The following is a 19,849-nucleotide window of genomic DNA, read 5'->3' as shown; positions in this document are numbered from 1 at the left end:
CCACTTTGCTTTCTTACTTTTTTTTTTTTTTTACTTTTATATTTAATTGTGGTTAATCTGTTTGAGCAATCTCTGGCACAAGAATTTCCAATCTATCTATCTATCTATCTATCTAATAGAGTGGCAGTTAAGGACAGCTTCATTTCATGATTTTTTTCAGACAGTCTGTGAACACATTTGAAGAAAACATACGATAACTGCAGCGCCTCATAAAATGGTTACAAACTGTTAAAGGCATTCACTTAAAGGAATTCAGTGCGATAATAGGAGCAGGCTTCCTTAATGTACTATAGAATTAAAATTTAGAAGGAGCATGGACCAAATCCAATTCTGATCTCAGATCTGACTAATCTAGCAGCATGCACAGTGTGTTTCTCAAGTTAAGAACATAGGGCTCATGAACCTACAGTTTCATCTTTGCATGTAGCATGCAGTGAAGAGGAAGAAGTGAAGGAGACAGACACAGGCCTGTCAGACAAAATAAGAGAGAAGCTAGACATGCAGCCCTAAATGAGTCTTGACGTGGTGGTCCAAGGTGGACTTCACCGTGACACTCTTGCCACATTCGCTGCGCTTGATGGGGCTCTCTCCTGCGTGGATCCGGATGTGTCTACAAGAAGGACAGAAATGGAAATGAGGGAAGCAAACTCACAGGTCATCAACACTTTCTTCCGAGGATGGATATACTTGCTTAGTTCATATTGGGTTCATACCAGCAACAATAAATAACCATATGCCTTATGTTTACGGTATTAAGTCTTTTCAACGAGGCCACATAACCTATATTAAGTAACTCTTACAGAATATTTAAAAACTACACAACACTGCCGAACGAAAAAATACTTGAAAGGGCAGATCAGTCACTGGGTTTTCCAGCACCTTTCAGGAAAGCAGCTGTAATAATGCACCACCCCTTATGAAAATTACAGATAATGAAGAATTAGTGGACTTCCATGTCTTTTATGTTTGTTTTTCTGCATAATTCAACATGACACATTTAAATGACAAGTTTGTTTAATTCAGCAAAACTACATATAATTCTGATACAAAGCTATCTGTGACAAAGGTGCCACGCCCACATCATTGGCATAACCGGATACACCTGGGGCTTGACAGGTTAAAAGGCAGAAGCGAACGATGAGTGTCGCGGAACCTTGTTCGCCGACTGCTCACTCGCTCTGAGTCAGCCTACCTGCCGCCTTTGTACCCTGCTCCTCACTCCTAGCTCCCCTTCCCTTCGCCCGTTTCCTGAGACCGCTCCCGTCCTGAAACCCGACCCGCGTACTAGTGTTCTGACCTACTGCCTGTTTCTCCGACTCCGATACTGGATTTCCTGGTGTACCTCATTTGCAGTCCGTAGGGTCGGATCGCAGGCGGACTAAAAAGCGTCTCCGTCCAGTCCAGATCCCCAGAAGGTCCCGGTCTTCCTCATGTCCGGGGAAGACGTCGGCAAAATCCCCCAGGAAAGCTGCCACGACGTCTGCCGACACAAATGGACTGTCACAACTCTTCTATCTGTCCTTCAGAGTGGCTCCATGGAGTAGGGGAGCAGCTTGGAATGCATTGCACTCACCCTATAGTCTCCAACACCCTCTGATAACATTCATCGGTCGCCAGCGTGACATCGAAAAAGGACAATGACCTGGTTCTCTGGTTGCAGACAATGTCCTCTGCTGGAAGTCCCAGAGTCTGAAGACGATCTCACGAACAAAAGAAATGCGCTCGTATTCTTCAAAGCCTGTATCCTTCCAGCCATCATCCTCACTGCCAGTGATGGTCTCTCGCCCTCCCCAGGGGCTGCCGACGTCTTCAAGGAAAAGCCTATTCTGGACTATCTGGTATAAAACAATTTGAAACAAAATCTCTGCATCACCCTGCGGGGATGGCAGATAAGCCACCAAAAACCCTGCACCTTCCTGTTTCTTAAGACGGTACGATCAAACAAATCTACAGAGAAAGTTATTCTCCACAGCCAAAAAAACAAAGTGAGGTAAAACTCATAGCCATTTAGTCCAATACCATTTTTGCAAGCATACATTACACAAAGAGTTGTGTAAAGAATTTGGGGAGTACATTTTTTTAAAAATGTCCACATTTCTGGAGCAAATAAAATTAGTAGAGAAATGGATCTGGAAGAGATGGATTTTGTGGAGTGACTCCCTAGATCTTGAGGGAGAGAAAAAAAGTTAATTCCACCATATTGATACACAGACAAAGAACCTTTAGACTTCTGATTTTGGACTTTTCCTGGCAGGACTATGAAGTGGCTAGAGTTGGAGAAGCATAAGAATCTGGCTGTGCTATTGAAAGTGATCATGTTCTTGAGGTATCTGGGAGCAAATCCACTGATGGGCTTGTAGGCAAGCACCAGAGATTTAAACTTGAACCCAGCAGCTACAGGAAGCCAACAGAGAACGACAAAGAACGATTCATGGGAATACCTTGGCAAGTCAAATACAATTCATGCAGGGGTTCTTGATCAGCTGGAGAGGCTCGCTGGTAGAGGCCAGAAGAGCAGACACAAGGGATATGCAGTAGTGTAGGTAGGATATTACAATGGCCTGGACCAGGAAGAAGCTGCATAGAGTGTGTTGTAAGCCAAATGTTTATTCAGCTGAAGTTGTGCAGGATGTATCTGCTGGACTAGGTTATGCCTTCAGTGAGCTGAAAGAAGAACATACTTGAGTCAGAGCTGGATATCATCGACATAGGACTGATGGGAGAGTCAATGAGACTCGATGACAGCCAAGGGAGAACATGTGGATAGAGAAGAGTAAGGGGCCCAGCACTGAGACCTGGGCAACAGCAGTCGAGAGAGACTAAAGGGTAGACAGGGAACCGCACCAAATCACCTGGTAAGAGCTACCTGATTCACAAGACTCAGTAAAATAATTGGTTAGCAATCATACATTTTACGGTACCAGTTTACTGAAGATTAGAAATGCAACAATTTACAAGCATTTAGTCAGAGAAAAACAGAACTAAGTATGTCATCGTCATCAGAAAGGATATGGCTCATACCGAAACAGGCTGGTGACAATGTGAAAGACTTCTAACATTTTTCAGAATGTCAGTATGACTCCTTTAAACTTTGAAGTAGACATTGGAAAAAGAGCCGAGAGCAACAACAGCTGTCGCAAAGATAATAATGATAAAGTAACAATAAAAAAGTGAGATCTAATCATGAATAGATACATCTACTCCACCGAAAATGAGAGATGGGGGTGTCCGCAGAGTGACAGAGGTGCCTCTTATGACAGTATGGTTAACTGCGATATGTGCTCTCCCATGCTGCAGTGCTGTTTTCTGCACAACCCCCTTGTACAGGGGATGAGGACAAGAAGGCCCAACAGGCAAGGAAATGAACACATTGGTCACTGGCGGTCCAATACACAGATTCCAGACCCTTAACTTTATATCTCACTTCAAAACAGAGGTCCCATCCTTCCCATCATTGAACAACTGGAGAACATTTATCAGGCACAAAAATATGACATATCAAAAACAAAAAATGTAAATATATAAGGCTTTCTGGGTAAAAAATGCACAATAAAAACTATAAACTTAATTCTTAATCTTATTCTAATATTCTGTACTATTCTTAAACTTTTTTTATACTGGAAGAAATTGAACATTTAACTGAACAACAACAACTAACAACAGCTGAACAGATAAAGCCTGCGATTAAGGAAGGGCTTATTTCAAAGGCCGGGCTGCAATGGTCACATGTCTCATCATTGAGAACGTCTGGTGTGGTGTCTCCTGCAGATCCCTCGGCCCCTTGGCACGTGTTGTATGATCTGGACCAGCACAGGGAGGGGGATCGACTTTGAGAACCGTTAGGGAATTGTGACACCGTTTCAGACACAACAAACATTTAAGATGGGGGGGGGGAGCTTCCTCGGAACAGCCCCATTCCTTCCCTTCCCCACGTCTTTGCTATTCCACTCAGGACTCAGGCCATATGAAATAAACTCCGCTTTAATTTCTGGCCCCACAGTACCAAAACCGGCCCCCACCCTCCTACAGAGGTTAGGGGTCTGTCACTTTGTTCTCCAGTACAGCCACTATCTGCTGCAGTCTCAGAGCAAGCTGTTTATTCTGGGCAGCGGGGTCCTCGTCAAAGGAGGTGATGATCTGGAAGGAAGGCAAGAACAGATTCCGTTAGAGAAGATGCACAGCGTCGTGTTCGATCTCAGATCCTTGTGTTCATATGTGTCTGACAGGAAAGGGAGAGTGAGTCACATACCACATCATAGTACTTGTTTGCATACTGGTACAGCTGATGCAGAGCCACCTGGGTGCTGAGTTTGCCTGTGTGAGACTGCGAGACAAAGAACAACTTGAAGTAAGGAACTTCTAGGACTGACCAAAACCAGCCGAAGCAGCCATATCTACACCCCCTTTGAAGGTAAGATCTTCTGGCTCCTCACTGTGTCCACATAAGACATAACATCACAACCTCACAGAAGTATCTATTCTGCACTTACGTGAGCGATGAACATCGGTGCATCAAGTGGATAGTAACAAACTAGGTTTACTTAATTACATGTCTACAGCCATGTCTCCTTCTCTTAATGTAACGCACAAATTGTATTTTTGCTGAGATGTATGTCACTTTGGAGAAAAGCGTCTGCTAAATGAATAAATGTAAATGTAAGTACAAGGGCAATAGTGGAAGACTCACTCACCCGTGACACCTTCGCTAAGTGGGTGTTCATATGCTGGTTGCTGACGGGCACCATCTCCCTGATGCCCTTGTAGTAACTATGGACAAATACAAGCCGAGACAGGTCATCTTGATTAAAGGCAAAGGGATTTTTGCAGATGGTAGGAAATGGTGAGATTACCAAGTGGTAGCCCTGACAGTACTTACTCCTCCACCATTTTCTTGTATGTGGAGATTTCCTTTGCATAGAGTAATTTGTGATTCGGGGAATCCTGTAAGGAATAAAGCCAAAGGAAAATGGTTACAGAGGGATCATGGGCTGGAAAAAAAAATGAAGTCCTGGCTCATGGATCCTTCCCTTTGCTTAACATCAACAATGGCATAATGTCAAGGCACTCCCAGGCTCACCCTGCTCAACTTGCGCTCGCTCTTGGTGCAGGCATCCATGAAGGTCTGGACAATAACAAACAAGGAGGCGTCCACCACTTCGTTCACGTGAATGTCGAAGATGAAGTGGGGGTTCCTCAGGATGTTCACCCAGAACCTCAAAGGCAAGCTGTGGAGACACAAGCCTTTTCAAGAAACACACACTAGCACTCACACTCATTCCATGCAAATATAACTGTGGCCTCATCTTTAACCCTGTTTCTGCATGTTATTCCTGTTCTCAGCTCTCATATGTCCCAATGAATACTCCCACAATTAATCAGAGTTAGAATCTGGCTGCAATTCACTTTGCCTTATCAACTGAGTACCGAGGCACACGATACAGGGATCATACAAATGCATTATTATGTTGCAGATTAATTTTAAAAATGCAGAAAATAGACACTTCTTCCCCCACATTTATTTAAGAGTTGAGGCATCTGAGCCAAATAAGTTTGGAATTCATCTCTGATTTAATACCCAGAGAGATGTTCCAAACAAATGAACAGAAAGAAGTGGATTTAATAAATTAGCAGGGGACATAATTATGCTGTCTGTTCAGCATGTAATAGTACACAAATTCATCAGTAAGCCAAAAGTGTTGTAATTACACTGTTCATCACTCATTCTCACAATACCAACACTTCTAGTCTATGCTGCCAGAAGAACCTGTCAATCAAAGATAAATGTATATGACGCAGATGGTTTACTGCGGTATAAATTCCACATCAACGTATCCAGTGTGTACGGAGCTCTCAGTAGGAATTTTAAAGGAAAAATACAGTGTCAAGCACGCACACGCGCACACACTGTCTGAAGCTGCTCGTCCCGAGCAGGGTTGCGGCGAGCCGGAGTCTAATCCGGCAACACAGGGCGCAGGGCTGGAGGGGACACACCCAAGACGGGATGCCAGTCTGTCGCAAGAAACCCCAAGCAGTACCCCCATGCCCTTGTGCCTCCCCTCACCGTGAAGCATTTGTCTCTGAAAACTGACAGCTCCAGCGCTGCTTTCTCGGGAATTCTCTCTGCCAGAGACGGCAAGAGCACTCTACCTGCTGGTCTTCCACATGTCAATGGTCTGGTCATCCACGTTGTCGTGCTTCTGTGCCTGTTCGTCCAGGAAGTCAAAAAAGTACTTGACTGCTGGGGGCCCAACGGATGAACAGAGGACACTGTGGAAGAAGTCGTCCACAAACTGTTGTAGAGTGCCCTGAAACAAACACATTTGCGCATATGTAAGCAAGTCCAGGTGAGGAGGAGCCATTTTCAAAAGCATAGCAATCCTGTATTTCTGTCATGAAATCTGATAAATATATTGTAATGACCTGCGTTACAGTTTTGAGGGGGAAATATGCTTATTGTCATGGGTTAGCGTTTGGTGACGTGCGGGGGATATAAGGGGCTGATTGCGTCTGCCAGGGGAGAAAGAGGAGTGAGCCTGGGGGTGCTAAGCAGGGTGGGAAGGCTGGCGAGACACGCAGGTCCTGGAGGAAATGGGGTCCCTGGTGCCGGTGTTCAATAAAATGTTCGAGATGAACGGTACCTCTGCGTCCTTCTTCGCCCCAACCAAGCCCACGGCGCTGCGTGCCACAATATGATATCCAAATACTAATCCAAATATTTCACTTTGCATTCCAAATACAGATTTTATTATTAGAACTATCTTTTACATATTCAGGGCTAGAATATAGAAGTATGATTGGATTCTTAGCAATGAACAACCAAATTGCTGCATATTAATGTGTTGTAGGCTTCACCAGCCCAGTGTATTTAGCATTCTAACTGCAGCAGGCTATTAACAAACCAACCTTGACAGACAGCAACCGCATCAAATAAAGCTCTGTGATGGCTTTGGTCATCGACTTGTCCTTCATGTTGCCCTTCTTGGATTTGACCTCATCCACCTCCTCTGCTGGCCGCACCAGGTGGAACACCTTGTCCTCTTCAAGCAGAGCATTTCCTGAAGGAGTAGGTAGAGTAGGGTTGTCAGCAAGACCATGGGAACACTACGGAAGGCAAGAAGTAGTACAGGAGCACCACTCACTCTCTTCATGACTGTCCTGGTGCTGGTCATAAGACTGCAGAGGATGCAGGACCCTAGACAGGACGAGAGTGGCGTTGTCTCGCACCTGAAACACAAGAACTATGTTCAGCCCGAGCTGGATACAGTCTGACAGATTTCAGGTCTGGAGCAGACACGACACAGACATTTGGTCACCACGTAAGGGGCAAGCCGTGACTCAACCTGTACCGTTAGAATCGATGCGTCCATTTCTTAAGATGTAACTCACGTCATAGTCGGCCAAAGTGTTCATGCGCTTCCATCTGCCCTCCTTTTGCGATGTCAAGTCAAGGTCCGACAGAATCTGCCCAGCAGATTCTACAGAGCAGAAAGACTATTTCAACATTCATTTTATATCCCAATCATATGCAGACTGGTGCAATCCAAGCAAGGAAACCCTTGCCTATAAAACAGAAATAATGTCATACCTACTTCAGTAATAAACAGTTCATGTCATGAATCGTTATATTATGCAACTGTGCTCCAGCTCAGTTGGTCCTTACCGAGAGTGACGCTTTCCACCTTGGGCCTCTGAGAATAGGGCACATTTTTGTACACTTGCTCAAGGATCTTCTCCTTCACTTGGGAGATGGTGTCACAGTTGAGTACCTTGACCAAAGTGACACCTGGCCCTTCCCCGTGAACGAGGACCTGCAGAGTCTAAGGCGAAAAGGGCGGTTAGCACTTGGCCTTCTGTGCATGCATCCAGTTCCCACACTGTAGATTTAACGTGCATCTTCAAAAACTGTCATAGATCACAAGGATTCTGCTGATCACGAAAGTGTCCACCGGTATTGTCTTCTTCCCATTTCTTGGAGTTCATTTAGCACCACAGATAATCCTTTCAAAATGAAGCATTCATACCCCAAGAGACCGCCGACGTGTGATCGGGTTCAGCCTACATAATACTCACCAGCGTACAGTACTCCACGTCGTCCCCCAGCAGGTCAGCGTCATTCAGCGTGTACTTGGCCTTTTTCATGACAGCATCCACTGGGCCTTTCTCCACTTGGTGTTTGACGGCTTTGAACAGCTTGTACAAAGGCTCTCCTGCCGAGTCCTGCCCGCACAAGAATTCACCATCAAGCTTCTTTCAGAACAAAACCGTTCCCTGTCACTAAAGCAAAAACCTTCATTTTGTTCAAACAAAGATCTGAACCAGTAGAAAATAAGATTAATCCACAGAGTGGAATCAAATGAGATTAATTTTGTGTCACAAAAGATGATACCTTCAAGAACTGATAGAGACAGATAGACATCCAGTTGCACAGCATTTTCTCCACCACCGTCTCTGACCTACAAGTAAGGGGCAGAGAAATTACTTTTTTTAAAGTGGGCAGGGGAAGATCACATTATTTACAAAAAAAAAAAAGGGCCGTTCTGAGACACCTTAAAGATACGCTGGTCTTATACACCTCACCTGTGCAGCATGAGCTTGGGGTTCTTGCTCCGGGCATATTGTTCCATGAGTTCTAACAGGAGTGTCCTCATGATGTCTGTGTAGTAGTCCAACTTGCTGTGAAGCGCCACCGTCAGCAGGGAGGCAAAGTAGCCCTTTGACCGGGCATTGAAGTCAGGATGCCCCTCTAAGGTGCGGATGAACTGACAAAGGCACGATCTGCTATACACCTCATATATCATTCTAAATTGTGTGCTATACAAGCTGGAAAACACATAAAATCCATTAACTTTTATGCTGTGAAAGCCAGTCTGATGATTGTGATCACACACAGGCTGAAATCACTTATCCCAACAGGGGTCACGGCAAACCGGAGCCTAACCCGGCAAGGCTGGAGGGGGAGGGGACATACCCAGGACGGGACGCCAGTCCATCGCAAGGCACCCCGAGCCCCCTCTCTTTCAAACACAGGGGAAACGTATGAACTCCACACAGACATTTGAATTTGAACTCGCACATAAACCCACAGCCCAGGAGTCACCCATTGAATGACAAGAGCACACTCGAACCCCAGACCTGCCAGAGAGCGGGACCTGGCCAAGGCCGCTGTGCCACTGCACTCCCCAGTGATGATTGTGAGGATTGTATTAATTTCACATTAAAAAAGAACTGGAGCAGCAAAGAACAGATGGGAAAAGACACAAATATGCAGTTTTTAGGCACTTGTGACAATAAGGAAAGGTTTTGGGAGCTGCACTGATGTCAGGACCTACACTGAGAAGGAAAGGCTTGCTATTCAGCAGGTTGAGGAACTGGTTGAGGGCCTGCGTCACTGTGGCCCTCCTCGCCTCAGGAATGTCCAGCTTGCCAGTGATCATCACGTCACTGGCGCTGTTCTTGAAAGGCAGGAAGAAAACGCGGTCTGTGTAGGTCTTGTAGTCCAGGAAGGGGATACAGGGTTCACTGAGGTCACCGGTGTGGTCCTCCATTTCAATCATGAGCTCTGAAAAGGGTTAGGAATAAAACTTTACATGCGCTATACAGGGGATTGTGCAACTGTAGATTAAAGGGCTCTTGCAAGTGGTAAGAGCCAGAGTAAAGACTGCAGATGAGCAGATTATTAGTTAGTTATGGAAAAGACCTGTGAACTCCTTCTTGCAGCGGTCACGAACGCTCCCCTCCAGGTTCTCGAGCTGCTGCCTCAGTTTCTCATATTCTCTCTCAGCTTGCTTCCTGTGCACACGCATGGAAATGATCAAATTACAAAATTGCCTCAAAAGAAGAAGCAATAAAATTCATACACTGAGTAACGGTGTTATGTAACTCCCTACCCACAGATTTATCTTTATTTTTTTTTAAAGAAAACTCAGGATGTGTGATAACTTATGTTCTCTCAGTTGACATTACATTTACATTTATTCATGTAGTAGACGCTTTTGTCCAAAGCGACATACATCAGCAAAAGTACAATTTATGCATTGCATTGAGAGAAGGAGACATAGCTGCAGACATGAAAGTCTCAAGCAAACCTAGTTTGTTACCTACCACTTGCTGCACCGAGGTTCATCATTCGAATAGGTGCATAAAACACAGGACAGACAAATCCCGATACCCTCCCACCATTTTTTTTTTAAATATTATAAGATATGACCCAGAACCGAGAATCTCCAAGCTTTACCTTTCGTGCGCGGGACCACCAAGCGAGCAGAAGTAGACAAGCGAAGGGGCCTGGCTGGGGTGTAGCAGTTGAAGGGCATACGAGCAGCAATGTTCCAAATTTGGAATTCATGCTCTGAGGTTTAAAACAAAGTCACTTACCTGTAGCAGCACACTGAGGCTATGATTATGATGATCCCCACCATCGGGGCAATCACTTCAGGAATTATGATGTCCAGGGGAGATGTCCAGGATGCCTCAGTCTTCTTTTCATACTCCACTGAGCCTACAATCCACTGCCCATGGCCGAACTTAATCTGAAGGAAGCAGAAACGATACAGTTGGAGCAGAATTAAACCATAGGCATTCAGGCAACTCCACTAAAGCTGTAGTTTTATTTAGCAACTTCAGTAAAGCTGAGTAGCCTTTTCTCCTCTTCAAGCTTCAATTCAGGAATCCTTCTCTGCACAGCACAGTGCCTTACCTTAAGTTCCAGCAAATCTGCCTTTGTGTCTCTCTTGGGCCTCTTGAAGCAAGATGTTGGTTGGGTCCAGTCCAGGAAGAGCTTGTCATTCTGTAAGATGCTGACCCCACAAGAGACGTCTCCCACAAAGGCTTCTGCTTCTTGGGCTGTCATTGCTTTGGCGAAACCTTTACCCTTGGGTGCGAGAGACAAGAAGATGGCTTAGCCACACTGTTCTGTGTGAACTGCAAAAGCTCTAATACTGAGAAAGAGAATTTATTGTATTTCAGAAGTACTGTATCAATTGGATTTCATCAAGAAAACTGGGGACATTACATCACCTGTAACCGTTGCTTTTCTCAGCTGTAATTTTACATGTTAAAACAGACAACAAAAACAGTATGCAAACGTTTGGTGAATATAAAACAATTTTGCAGGAATTACTCCTGAATAATGCCAACAGAAGATTATATTTACAGTTACAGATATGATGCTGTTCTCTGAAACAATCCTTTTTTGGTTCTCTTCAAACGTAGGATCCGGGTGGTAGTCAAAAGGCTTGAGCTCAAGCTCAATGTTGTCCATGACGATGTAGGTCCTGAGAGACGCTATCCCATCGGTCACGTTCACCGTCGGGGAGGAGAACTGCATTACTGCGTCATTTTCGCCTTTTACCTCCACTTCAGACTGCAAGGGAAGGATCAGACTGAGAGAGAGACACCAGAGTAGAGTCCATGGCTCCTACCTGACCCACAACAAATGTATACACACACATTAAAATACTGGTGGAATGCTGGTGCTATAGGTGCTCCATTACTTAAAACCCCTACTGTTCCAAAAAGCAGAGAAGACAGGCACTGCACACTGGGAGTGGTCTTCTGGTAAGAAGCCTTTCATCGGACACAAACCTTCAGTGGACTGGTGACGCCTGACTGCTCGCTGGAGGGCACCACTTTCACGGCAGCGTTCTGGACGAGGTCAAACCCGGTGCCGACGATAAAAATGATCCGCCCCCCACTGAAATTAGCACAACACTAATGTCACCCTAACTCTGTACAATATGATCAATAAACACCAGCTTTCTTCTCAAGGATTTGACACGTATATGAATATAGCACGTGCATGTTTAACTCCGTAGGTAAGGATAGGAAGTCGAACCCAAAGCAACCATTGTCTCATATGGAGCTGGCACAAAGCAAGGAGATGAGCTAAGGTGAGAAAATGCCACCAGTCATACCCATTGTTCATCACCTAGTGATGAGTGATCTGTATAATCTACTGAAAAGATGTCACACAATACGGTTCATTACAGCATAGTATTACATCTCCTGCTCAGTCCAGACCTATGGGAATGTGGTCCATTACCAGCATAATGCTTCAAAAAGATTACATATTGTGTAGTTCTCTCACTCTCCCAGTAAGAAGGGAAAAAGAAGTAGAGGACAGACTCACCATACAAAACTTGTGTCTGGATAGTGGTGATCCAGTTTAGGATTCTCAAAGAACCTGAACGGCGTAGGCACATCTTTCGTGGTGTGCTTCCCGTACTTCACTGTCACTGTCAGGTTATCAGAGGGGACCTTCTGTACCGTGTACTCTCCGGTTTTGCAGGTTATATTTTTCTGGAACGTCTCCCTGTGGACAGGAACGCTGGGTGCAGTTTGTGGCGGAAATTTACACTGGGGTTCAGCAAAGAGAGGTGCGAAGACGACAGACATCTCGTGTCTCAGTGACCTCTCATCGCTTCTTCTCAGAAGCAAACTGGGAATTGCACTGCAGAAACTCAGACTCGGAAGAGCATCGCTAAGGCTTGGTGTCATGTCTCCAGGGCACAGAGTACTTACATGATACACACCACCCCACCGACAGTGATGCTGACGTCATCCTTGGTACCGGTTTCCAGGTCCGTTTCTGTTATTGTGATAAGAGTTCCTCCCGCCCGTGGGCCTCGGTTAGGCTGGACCCTTTCGGGTCTGGGATCCTACAAGCGTTTGGTAGGACAAAAAACTTTCAGGACTTCTTGGAAATATGAATCCACACGACACAAAGTACTCAGCAGTGAACAAGTGAGCAAGTTCTCGACACGGACTGACAGCGACCGGGGCGACAGCTGGTACGGGAACGACGGTATGTTTACGTCAGCCTCAGTGACGCTCTCACCCTGTATGTGAACATGACACTCGACGTCCCGCTTTTCCCTCCTTTCACCTTCACCTCCACAACCCCTGACTGCTTCTGTTGGACTCCACCGATCTCACACACCACGCTGAAGCAGGAAGGGAAGAGGAGCGGCAGTTACAGAAATGCTGCGGCGCAACCGACAATGCCTGTTTGCAAAAGTGCAGGTGACCGGGTGCTCTGCTGTACCTGGTGGACACGGAGTACTTCTCTTCCTGGTGCACACAGGGCCCTCCGGCCACTCTGATGCTCTCTATGTCCACTTTCACGATACCCAGGTTGGAGCCTTTGATGGTCACTGAAATCCCCCCAGGGGGGTGCGGTGGCACAGTGGATTAGACCGCAGTCCTGCTCTCCGGTGGGTCTGGGGTTCGAGTCCTGCTTGGGGTGCCTTGCGGCGGACTGGCGTCCCGTCCTGGGTGTGTCCCCTTCCCCCTCCGGCCTTACGCCCTGTGTTGCCGGGTAGGCTCCGGTTCCCCGTGACCCCGTAAGGGACAAGCGGTTCTGAAAATGTGTGTGTGTGTGTGTGTGTGTGTGTGTGTGTGAAATCCCCCCTTTCAGAGGCCCATACCGAGGTATGATCTGAAAAAAGAGCATTTCCTCTTCAGATACATACTTACAATGTACAGACAGGTTATCTGCATTTTGTAACGATTAGAGAGCCCGTGGGGGGGGGGGGAATGTTTGCCAGAGTTTATCCCTTCTTGTTATTACTTTCGGTAGAAAAACGATAAGGTAAATTGGTGTATTTGTGAGATGTTTGTTTTGTACATGCATTTTTCGTGAGGGAAAAAGCCATTCATTCTAATAAAACCATTACCATCCTGCTCCAAAGGGACAGGTGTGTCACTAATAGAAATAACTAGATTACTTTTGCCTTCGTAGAAGTAAGTCAATGCCAGCATTAGGATTGCCAAAAGTGTTTTTTTTTTTTTGTTAACAAATCGGATATAGAATAGTATTCATGGTAGGAGATTAGACACCAAGTGAACTGTTAGACACGAGATCTGGCAGTTTTTAGCTATGACCAAAAGGACATTTATTAATTTGCTTGGATAGATAAAAGGACAGGAGGTAATAAATGTGCTATTTTTTGTATGATACAGAGAAAACATGGTGCAGCGTCTCCAGAAACTCACATCAGTGATTTCAGGGTTGGGACAGTCCCTCCTCCGCTCACCACTCGGACACCTTTTCCGATACTCGCAGGACTTGGTTTTATCGCACCACACACAACTGTAGATGGGGTCTGCACTCTTGCACAGGCTGCAGTCCTCACGGCCCACAGCACAGGAAGGACAATGACCTTGCCTTCCACAGCCCCATCTTCCGCCTGGCTATCGCAAGACGCTCCTCCCAGTTGACCCGGGCCGCTCCTTCTGAAAGAAAAATCACACCCAGCACTCTGAGGGGACCGCTACAAAGCAAGAGACCACCAAAGGTATCTTTTCGTGCTCACCAGAACCCAAAGTACTTCACCTCTGTCTTCCCGAGGTTGAGCGCTGAACCCGAGGCCCTACTGAACGTCTGAGTCAGGTGCAACGCTTGGGCAAGTGAGCAGTCGGAACATGCAAACAGGACTGTCATCTGCATACTGGGCCAACTTGACAGTCCTGCCCCCGCCTCCCGAAATAGGCAATCCATCTATCCCCGGGTGGGCCCGAATTGCTGCCACCAGCGGCTCCACGTACAAAACGTAGAGGAGGGGAGACAGCGGACACCCCTGTCTTACCCCACTCGTCTGGGGAAACCACTCCCCGAGAGAGCCGTTAATAGGAACCCGGCTGCAAACCTCATTATAGAGTGTTCGGACCCACCTGAGAAAAATGGGGCCCAATCCCAATCTGCCCAAAACATTAAACTTTAAATTGTGGTCCACCCGATCGAACGCCTTCTCTTGGTCCAGGCTGACCAGCGCTAGGGGTCTTCATGGACCAGGAGGGCTATAACCTTCCTCAGATGCTCGGTTAGGACTTTAGCAACTAACTTTGCGTCAACGCGGAGCATAGTCAGGGGCCTCCAGTTGCTCAGATCAGCTCTATCGCCTGTCTTATGCAACAAGGATAAAACCCCCGACCTCATGCTCTCCGTTAGCTTACCTCGGGTCAGTACTTCTTCCACAATCTCAAGGAAGACAGGGCCCAGGACATCCCAAAATGTGGAATAAAATTCCACCGGCAGTCCGTCCAAGCCTGGGACTTTCCTCCAGTTCATTCTGGAGAGCCCCTCAGACAGTTCCCCCAGGGTGATGGGTGCCTCTAGGCAAGCCCAGGAATCAGCCGGGAGGGTCGCCTGCAAATGCTGTAAAAAAGAATCCCCTGTGATGGGGTCGGTTTCCCTAACCTTAAAAAGACTTTTATAAAACTCTGTAGCAACCTCAATCATCCGGGCCGTTTCATTAACCAGCTCTCCTTGCCTAGCTCGTAAAGAAGTAAAACCCATATTGTGTTGAAAGCCCCTCGTTTTATTAAACAAAAAGGAGGAACAATTTTCATCTTCCTCCAATTCTCTTATTCGGGCTCTTGCAAGGAGCCGTTCGCCGTTCACTAGCTCGCTGGTCATAAAGTCGCCTTAATTCCGCCTTTAGTTCCGCTTCTCTGTCGCTATTAAAATCTTTTCCATTGTTATGGTGGGCATAGAGCTTTCCCAACTTTTTCTCCACTTTCCAAATAGCTCTGCGAGATTGAGCCTTCCTACGAACACAATATTGCCTAGTAATAGTTCGCACCTTCGTTTTGGTGGCTTCCCACCAATCCGAAGCAGAGCTACAGAAAGGTTTGAGCTCCTGCCACACCTTAAAATGTTCATAAAAAAGGTCCCTTTACTCTTTCTCCTTGAGAACATCTACGTCCAGTTTCCAGTACCCAGGACCATGCAACGAGGCCTCTATGGAAACTGTGGCGTCTACCATCAAATGGTCCGTCGGCAAATGAGGAGAGAGATGAACCCGTTTAAAAACAACAGAGTCGGAAGCTAAAATATAATCCCGGCGACTTTGTGCTCCTCTACTATTAGACCAGGTAATGCCCGGATGACTGGGGTTGCATACTTTAAAACCATCAGAAAGACCAAATCTGAGCATAAAATTCTTAAAATGTTTGATGCTAACATCCTCTTTACCCTCCAGATATATAGTAAAATCCCCACCAATTTTTAAATGTCTATTACAGACACAAAAGGGGGCCAACTCTTCTAAAAGAGATATGAGGGATGCGGCCTCTACCGGAGCATAGACGCACATCGCACGGATGCGCTGTCCCCTCCAGGTGGCGTCCACTCCCAATACTCTACCCTGTAGAACAGTAAACGTGCTTACATTCTCAAAACTTTGTTCACCAAAGAGAATGCCAACACCTGTTGAGTGGACGCCACCCACACTCCATTATGATCTACCTTTCCTCCAACCCGAAGAGAAAACGACCACATCCCGCTGGTCTCGAAGGTGGACTTCCTGTAAAAAACATAACTGGAAGGCAGAGGATGCAAGCCTGTCAAACATTGCTGCTCTTTTCAAAACATTCTTCAGTCCTCTGATGTTTAAGGTTAAAATTTTAAAATCAGCCATAAAAGGGGGCAAATTAAGTTTCAAGTTTATTGTCATAGATACAAGTACCAGGTACGTGTATCATGAAAATCTTCCTGAATGCTTCTCCACAGGCTATGGGCAAGGACAATAGAAATACTGCACAAACAAAACAATGACAAACAAAACAGTGTCAATGACAGAGAATGAGAATGCTTAAAGTGACAGTTTAATTTCCCAGTGTGCTTAGGTGGAGCAGTCCAACTCTAGTTACTAAAGGTGGCACATTGGTTTGTGTTGTATAGTCTTACAGCAGTGGGGTAAAAGCTGTTCCTGTACCTTGCTGTGTGGGTTCGAATAGAAGCCGTTTTGCAGATGGCAGGGAAGAGAAAAGTGCCCGTGTGGGGTGACTACGATCTCTCGTGATGCGCATCGTCTTTCTGAGGCAGCGTGTCGTTTAGGTGTCCTGGATTGCTGGTAGCTCACTTTGTTCTTCTTAGGAACGGGGATGATGATGGTGTTTTTGAAACAAGTGGGTACAGTTGAGCTTTTTAAGGAGGTGTTATGTCCGTGAAGACAGCAGCCAGTTGCTCACTGCATGTTTTTAAAACTCGCCCTGAAATTCCGTCCGGTCCAGCAGCTTTGCGGATGTTGACTCGGCTGAAAGTTCTTCTCACTTGTGCCACAGAGACGGTGAGACTGGTGTTATCATGTTCTGTGGGGATGCGCAGTGGGGGGTCTTCGTTCTCGAACTCGAAGCGGCCATAAAAATGATAAAACGCATTCAGTTGTCTGGGAGAGACTCAGCGGCACCTGTCAATGACCGCCTTTGTGGTTATAATCCGTTAGTGTTTGGATTCCCTGCCACACAGCCTACGTGCATCTTTAGTACAGTTAAACTGTGATTCCACCTTCCTGCTATATTCGCGTTTCGCGCTGGCGATGGCTTTGCGGAGCTCGTACTTGCTCCTCTTGTACGCGTCCGTGTCTCCGGATTGAAACGCGCAAGTTCGCGCGCGGATCTTATTTCGGATTTCGGTAGTAATCCACGGTTTTTGATTGCGGGATGTTTTATGTGGTATGCAGACATTTACACAGAACCCGATGAAGTCCGTGACCACTGGCATACTCGTCCAGATTGGAGGATGAGTTTCTGAATATGTCCCAGTCCACGGAGTCAAAGCAGTCCTGGAGCCTTTCCTCCGTTTCTGGTGTCCAGCGCTGTACAGTGCGCGTCGTCACAGGTTCCTCTCGCTTCAGTTTCTGCCTGTAGACTGGGAGCAGCAGAATCGAGGCATGATCTGACTGCCCGAGGTGTGGACGCAGCAGGGAGCGGTACGCACCTTTGTGTGAAGTGTAGCAGTGGTCGAGGGTGTTTGAGCCTCTGGTGGGGCAGGAGATGTGCTGATGGTACTTGGGGTACACGTTCCTGAAATTGGCTTGGTTAAAGTCCCCAGAGATAATGAACAGTCCATCTGGGTGCTTGTTTTCGTACTTAGTGACGACGTGGTACAGTTTGTTCAGCGCGCTGTGTGTGTTCCCTTGGGGTGGGATGTAAACTGCGGCCATAAGCACAGCCGAGAACTCCCTGGGGAGGTACAGAGGTCGGCATTTGATCAGGATGTATTCAAGGTCCAGAGTGCAGTTCTGTGCAATCACTTCCACATTCGTGCACCATGCGTTGTTAATAAGAAAGCATACACCCCCTCCTCTCTTTTTCCCCGATGAATCAGTCCGATCTGCGCGGTAAATTGAGAAGCCCTCGGGCTGCACCGCGTGGTCCGGTGTGCTGGCGGTGAGCCGCAAAACAGAAAACGCAGCAGTTCCGTAAATCTCTTCGGAATTTAAGTCGCCCTCTGAGATCGTCCAGTTTGTTGTCCAGAGACTGAACGTTGGACAGGAAAATGCTGGGCATCGGAGGTCGTAGCCCTCGGCATTTCGCTCTCAACTGAACGCCGGCTCTGCGGCCCCGTTTCCGAGATCGCGTCTTCTGTGTGGTCTCAGGTGGGACGCGGTCATGATATTGTTCGCGGCAGAGCGAAGGTACCGAGTTCAGCTCTATAAACGCTAAGAATTGCGTCTAATCGCACTGTTTCACGTATTTGCAGAAGTGTTTGGCGGTCATGAGTAATAATAAGAGAATAAACTGGCTGGAAGGACAGTGACACAAACAAAATAATATACACTAAACCAGGGGTGTCCAAAGTTTTTTTGGTGAGGGCCAAATACAGAAAAATAAGCAAAGGCCCGGGCCACACACAAGAGGTGACATATTGACACATGATTACTGTGTGTATTTCTAACTCACCTATAATGTGAAGAACATTGCTCTCAGTGGGAGCAGTGATGCTGTCCTTTGGATTGAAGGATGGCTGGGATGTCAGGAGAAAGTTTGGTGGTTGAGACACGAAGGACTTCACAGAGATGGCTATCAGTCATTATACTCTCGTCTCATAGTGCCGACGGACATTATACTCTTTCATCACGGCAACATCTTCATTGCAAATCAAACAGACACACTTTCCGTTGATTTCTTTAAAGAAATATTCATTTTCCCACCGTGTTTGAAATCTTCTACACTCACTTGCTATCTTGCGTTTCTTCGGTGCTGCCATTTCTGGTGACTCGTGGTAAATATTTTTCTTTGCTTAATTTTGTTTAGTGGAGAGAGGGGGGCGCGGTGGCGCAGTGGGTTGGACCACAGCCCTGCTCTCCAGTAAGTCTGGGGTTCGAGTCCCGCTTGGGGTGCCTTACGACGGACTGGCGTCCCGTCCTGGGTGTGTCCCCTCCCCCTCCGGCCTTACGCCCTGTGTTGCCGGGTAGGCTCCGGTTCCCCGTGACCCCATATGGGACAAGCGGTTCTGAAAATGTGTGTGTGTGTGTGTGTGTGTGTGTGTGTGTGTGTGTGTGTGTGTGTTTAGTGGAGAAGCACCTTTTCTGTGACTGGCTCCATCTAGTGTTGAAACTGAGAAGTGCAACAGAGTTGAGCTCAAGCGCCATGTGCGGGCCATATTCAATTATATTTTCAGAATTTGCTGCGGGCCAATAAAAACTGACCCGCGGGCCGCAGTTGGCCCGCGGGCCGTAGTTTGGACACCCCTGCGCTAGAGTTTGTGAAGCACACACAGCCGCTGCGTTCGCATTCCTCAAATCCCAGCGCGTGAGTCCGGCGTCGGGCCGCTGCAGTGTGTGCTAGACTGTGGTACGTTATTTAAAAAGGAAAAAAAGACGTTTGCACTGAAAAATGTGTGTTCCTTAAATTGTGGAAATTCCAGCAGAGCAGGATTAGAGCGGCTCTCTTCTTAAAACTGCTTCAATCAATCTATGTGTTACTTCTAACCACTATTCATTTCCTCCTGCTGCGAAGCGGTGTAGCTGTTTGGGTCCGAATTCTACAGTGGGCTTCTCTGTACTTTTCAGACTCAGCAGAGCAGTGCCCCGTGGCGTGGAGGGGTTATCCAATAAGCAACAGT

General features: G+C 46.7%; 1 protein-coding gene and 1 long non-coding RNA gene across 2 annotated transcripts; both read right to left on the bottom strand.

The window, feature by feature from the left end:
- Positions 1-204: 204 nt before the first annotated feature.
- LOC114909810 (uncharacterized) lies at positions 205-1,920 on the bottom strand. The gene is made up of 3 exons (XR_003797393.1): positions 1,574-1,920; positions 1,343-1,480; positions 205-610 (listed from the first exon to the last, which is right to left on the bottom strand). It is a non-coding gene; the product is annotated as an uncharacterized LOC114909810 (long non-coding RNA).
- A 96-nt stretch (positions 1,921-2,016) lies between these two features.
- Positions 2,017-15,067, bottom strand: LOC114909808 (plexin-B2-like). The gene is made up of 27 exons (XM_029249617.1): positions 14,953-15,067; positions 14,313-14,397; positions 13,993-14,164; positions 13,410-13,435; positions 13,043-13,165; positions 12,836-12,941; positions 12,520-12,656; positions 12,128-12,310; positions 11,584-11,692; positions 11,153-11,362; positions 10,697-10,870; positions 10,375-10,529; positions 9,698-9,789; positions 9,330-9,559; positions 8,578-8,759; positions 8,387-8,453; positions 8,071-8,217; positions 7,661-7,817; positions 7,387-7,475; positions 7,140-7,224; positions 6,904-7,055; positions 6,148-6,305; positions 5,078-5,225; positions 4,877-4,941; positions 4,692-4,767; positions 4,250-4,324; positions 2,017-4,137 (listed from the first exon to the last, which is right to left on the bottom strand). The coding sequence occupies exons 1-27, from the start codon at positions 15,065-15,067 to the stop codon at positions 4,033-4,035; spliced, it is 3,423 nt and encodes a 1,140-aa protein (XP_029105450.1). The 3' UTR covers positions 2,017-4,032.
- Between the last annotated feature and the right edge of the window lie 4,782 nt (positions 15,068-19,849).

This window comes from Scleropages formosus, unplaced genomic scaffold, assembly GCF_900964775.1.
Source record: "Scleropages formosus unplaced genomic scaffold, fSclFor1.1, whole genome shotgun sequence".
Taxonomy (NCBI): domain Eukaryota; kingdom Metazoa; phylum Chordata; class Actinopteri; order Osteoglossiformes; family Osteoglossidae; genus Scleropages; species Scleropages formosus.
The sequence above is the reverse complement of the archived record's forward strand: the minus strand, read 5'-3'. Positions and strand labels throughout refer to the sequence as shown.

What these genes read in the sequence shown, in the direction of transcription:
- LOC114909808 (XM_029249617.1), bottom strand. Translation starts at nt 15,067, where the DNA reads ATGAACTGGAGGAAAGTCCCAGGCTTGGACGGACTGCCGGTGGAATTT. An exon ending in TGCGGTTGCTGTCTGTCAAG is followed by an intron (nt 6,306 to 6,903) that starts GTTGGTTTGTTA and finishes TGTTTGTTTCAG; the next exon opens with GGCACTCTACAACAGTTTGT. An exon ending in ACTTAGCGAAGGTGTCACGG is followed by an intron (nt 4,325 to 4,691) that starts GTGAGTGAGTCT and finishes TTTGTCTCGCAG; the next exon opens with TCTCACACAGGCAAACTCAG.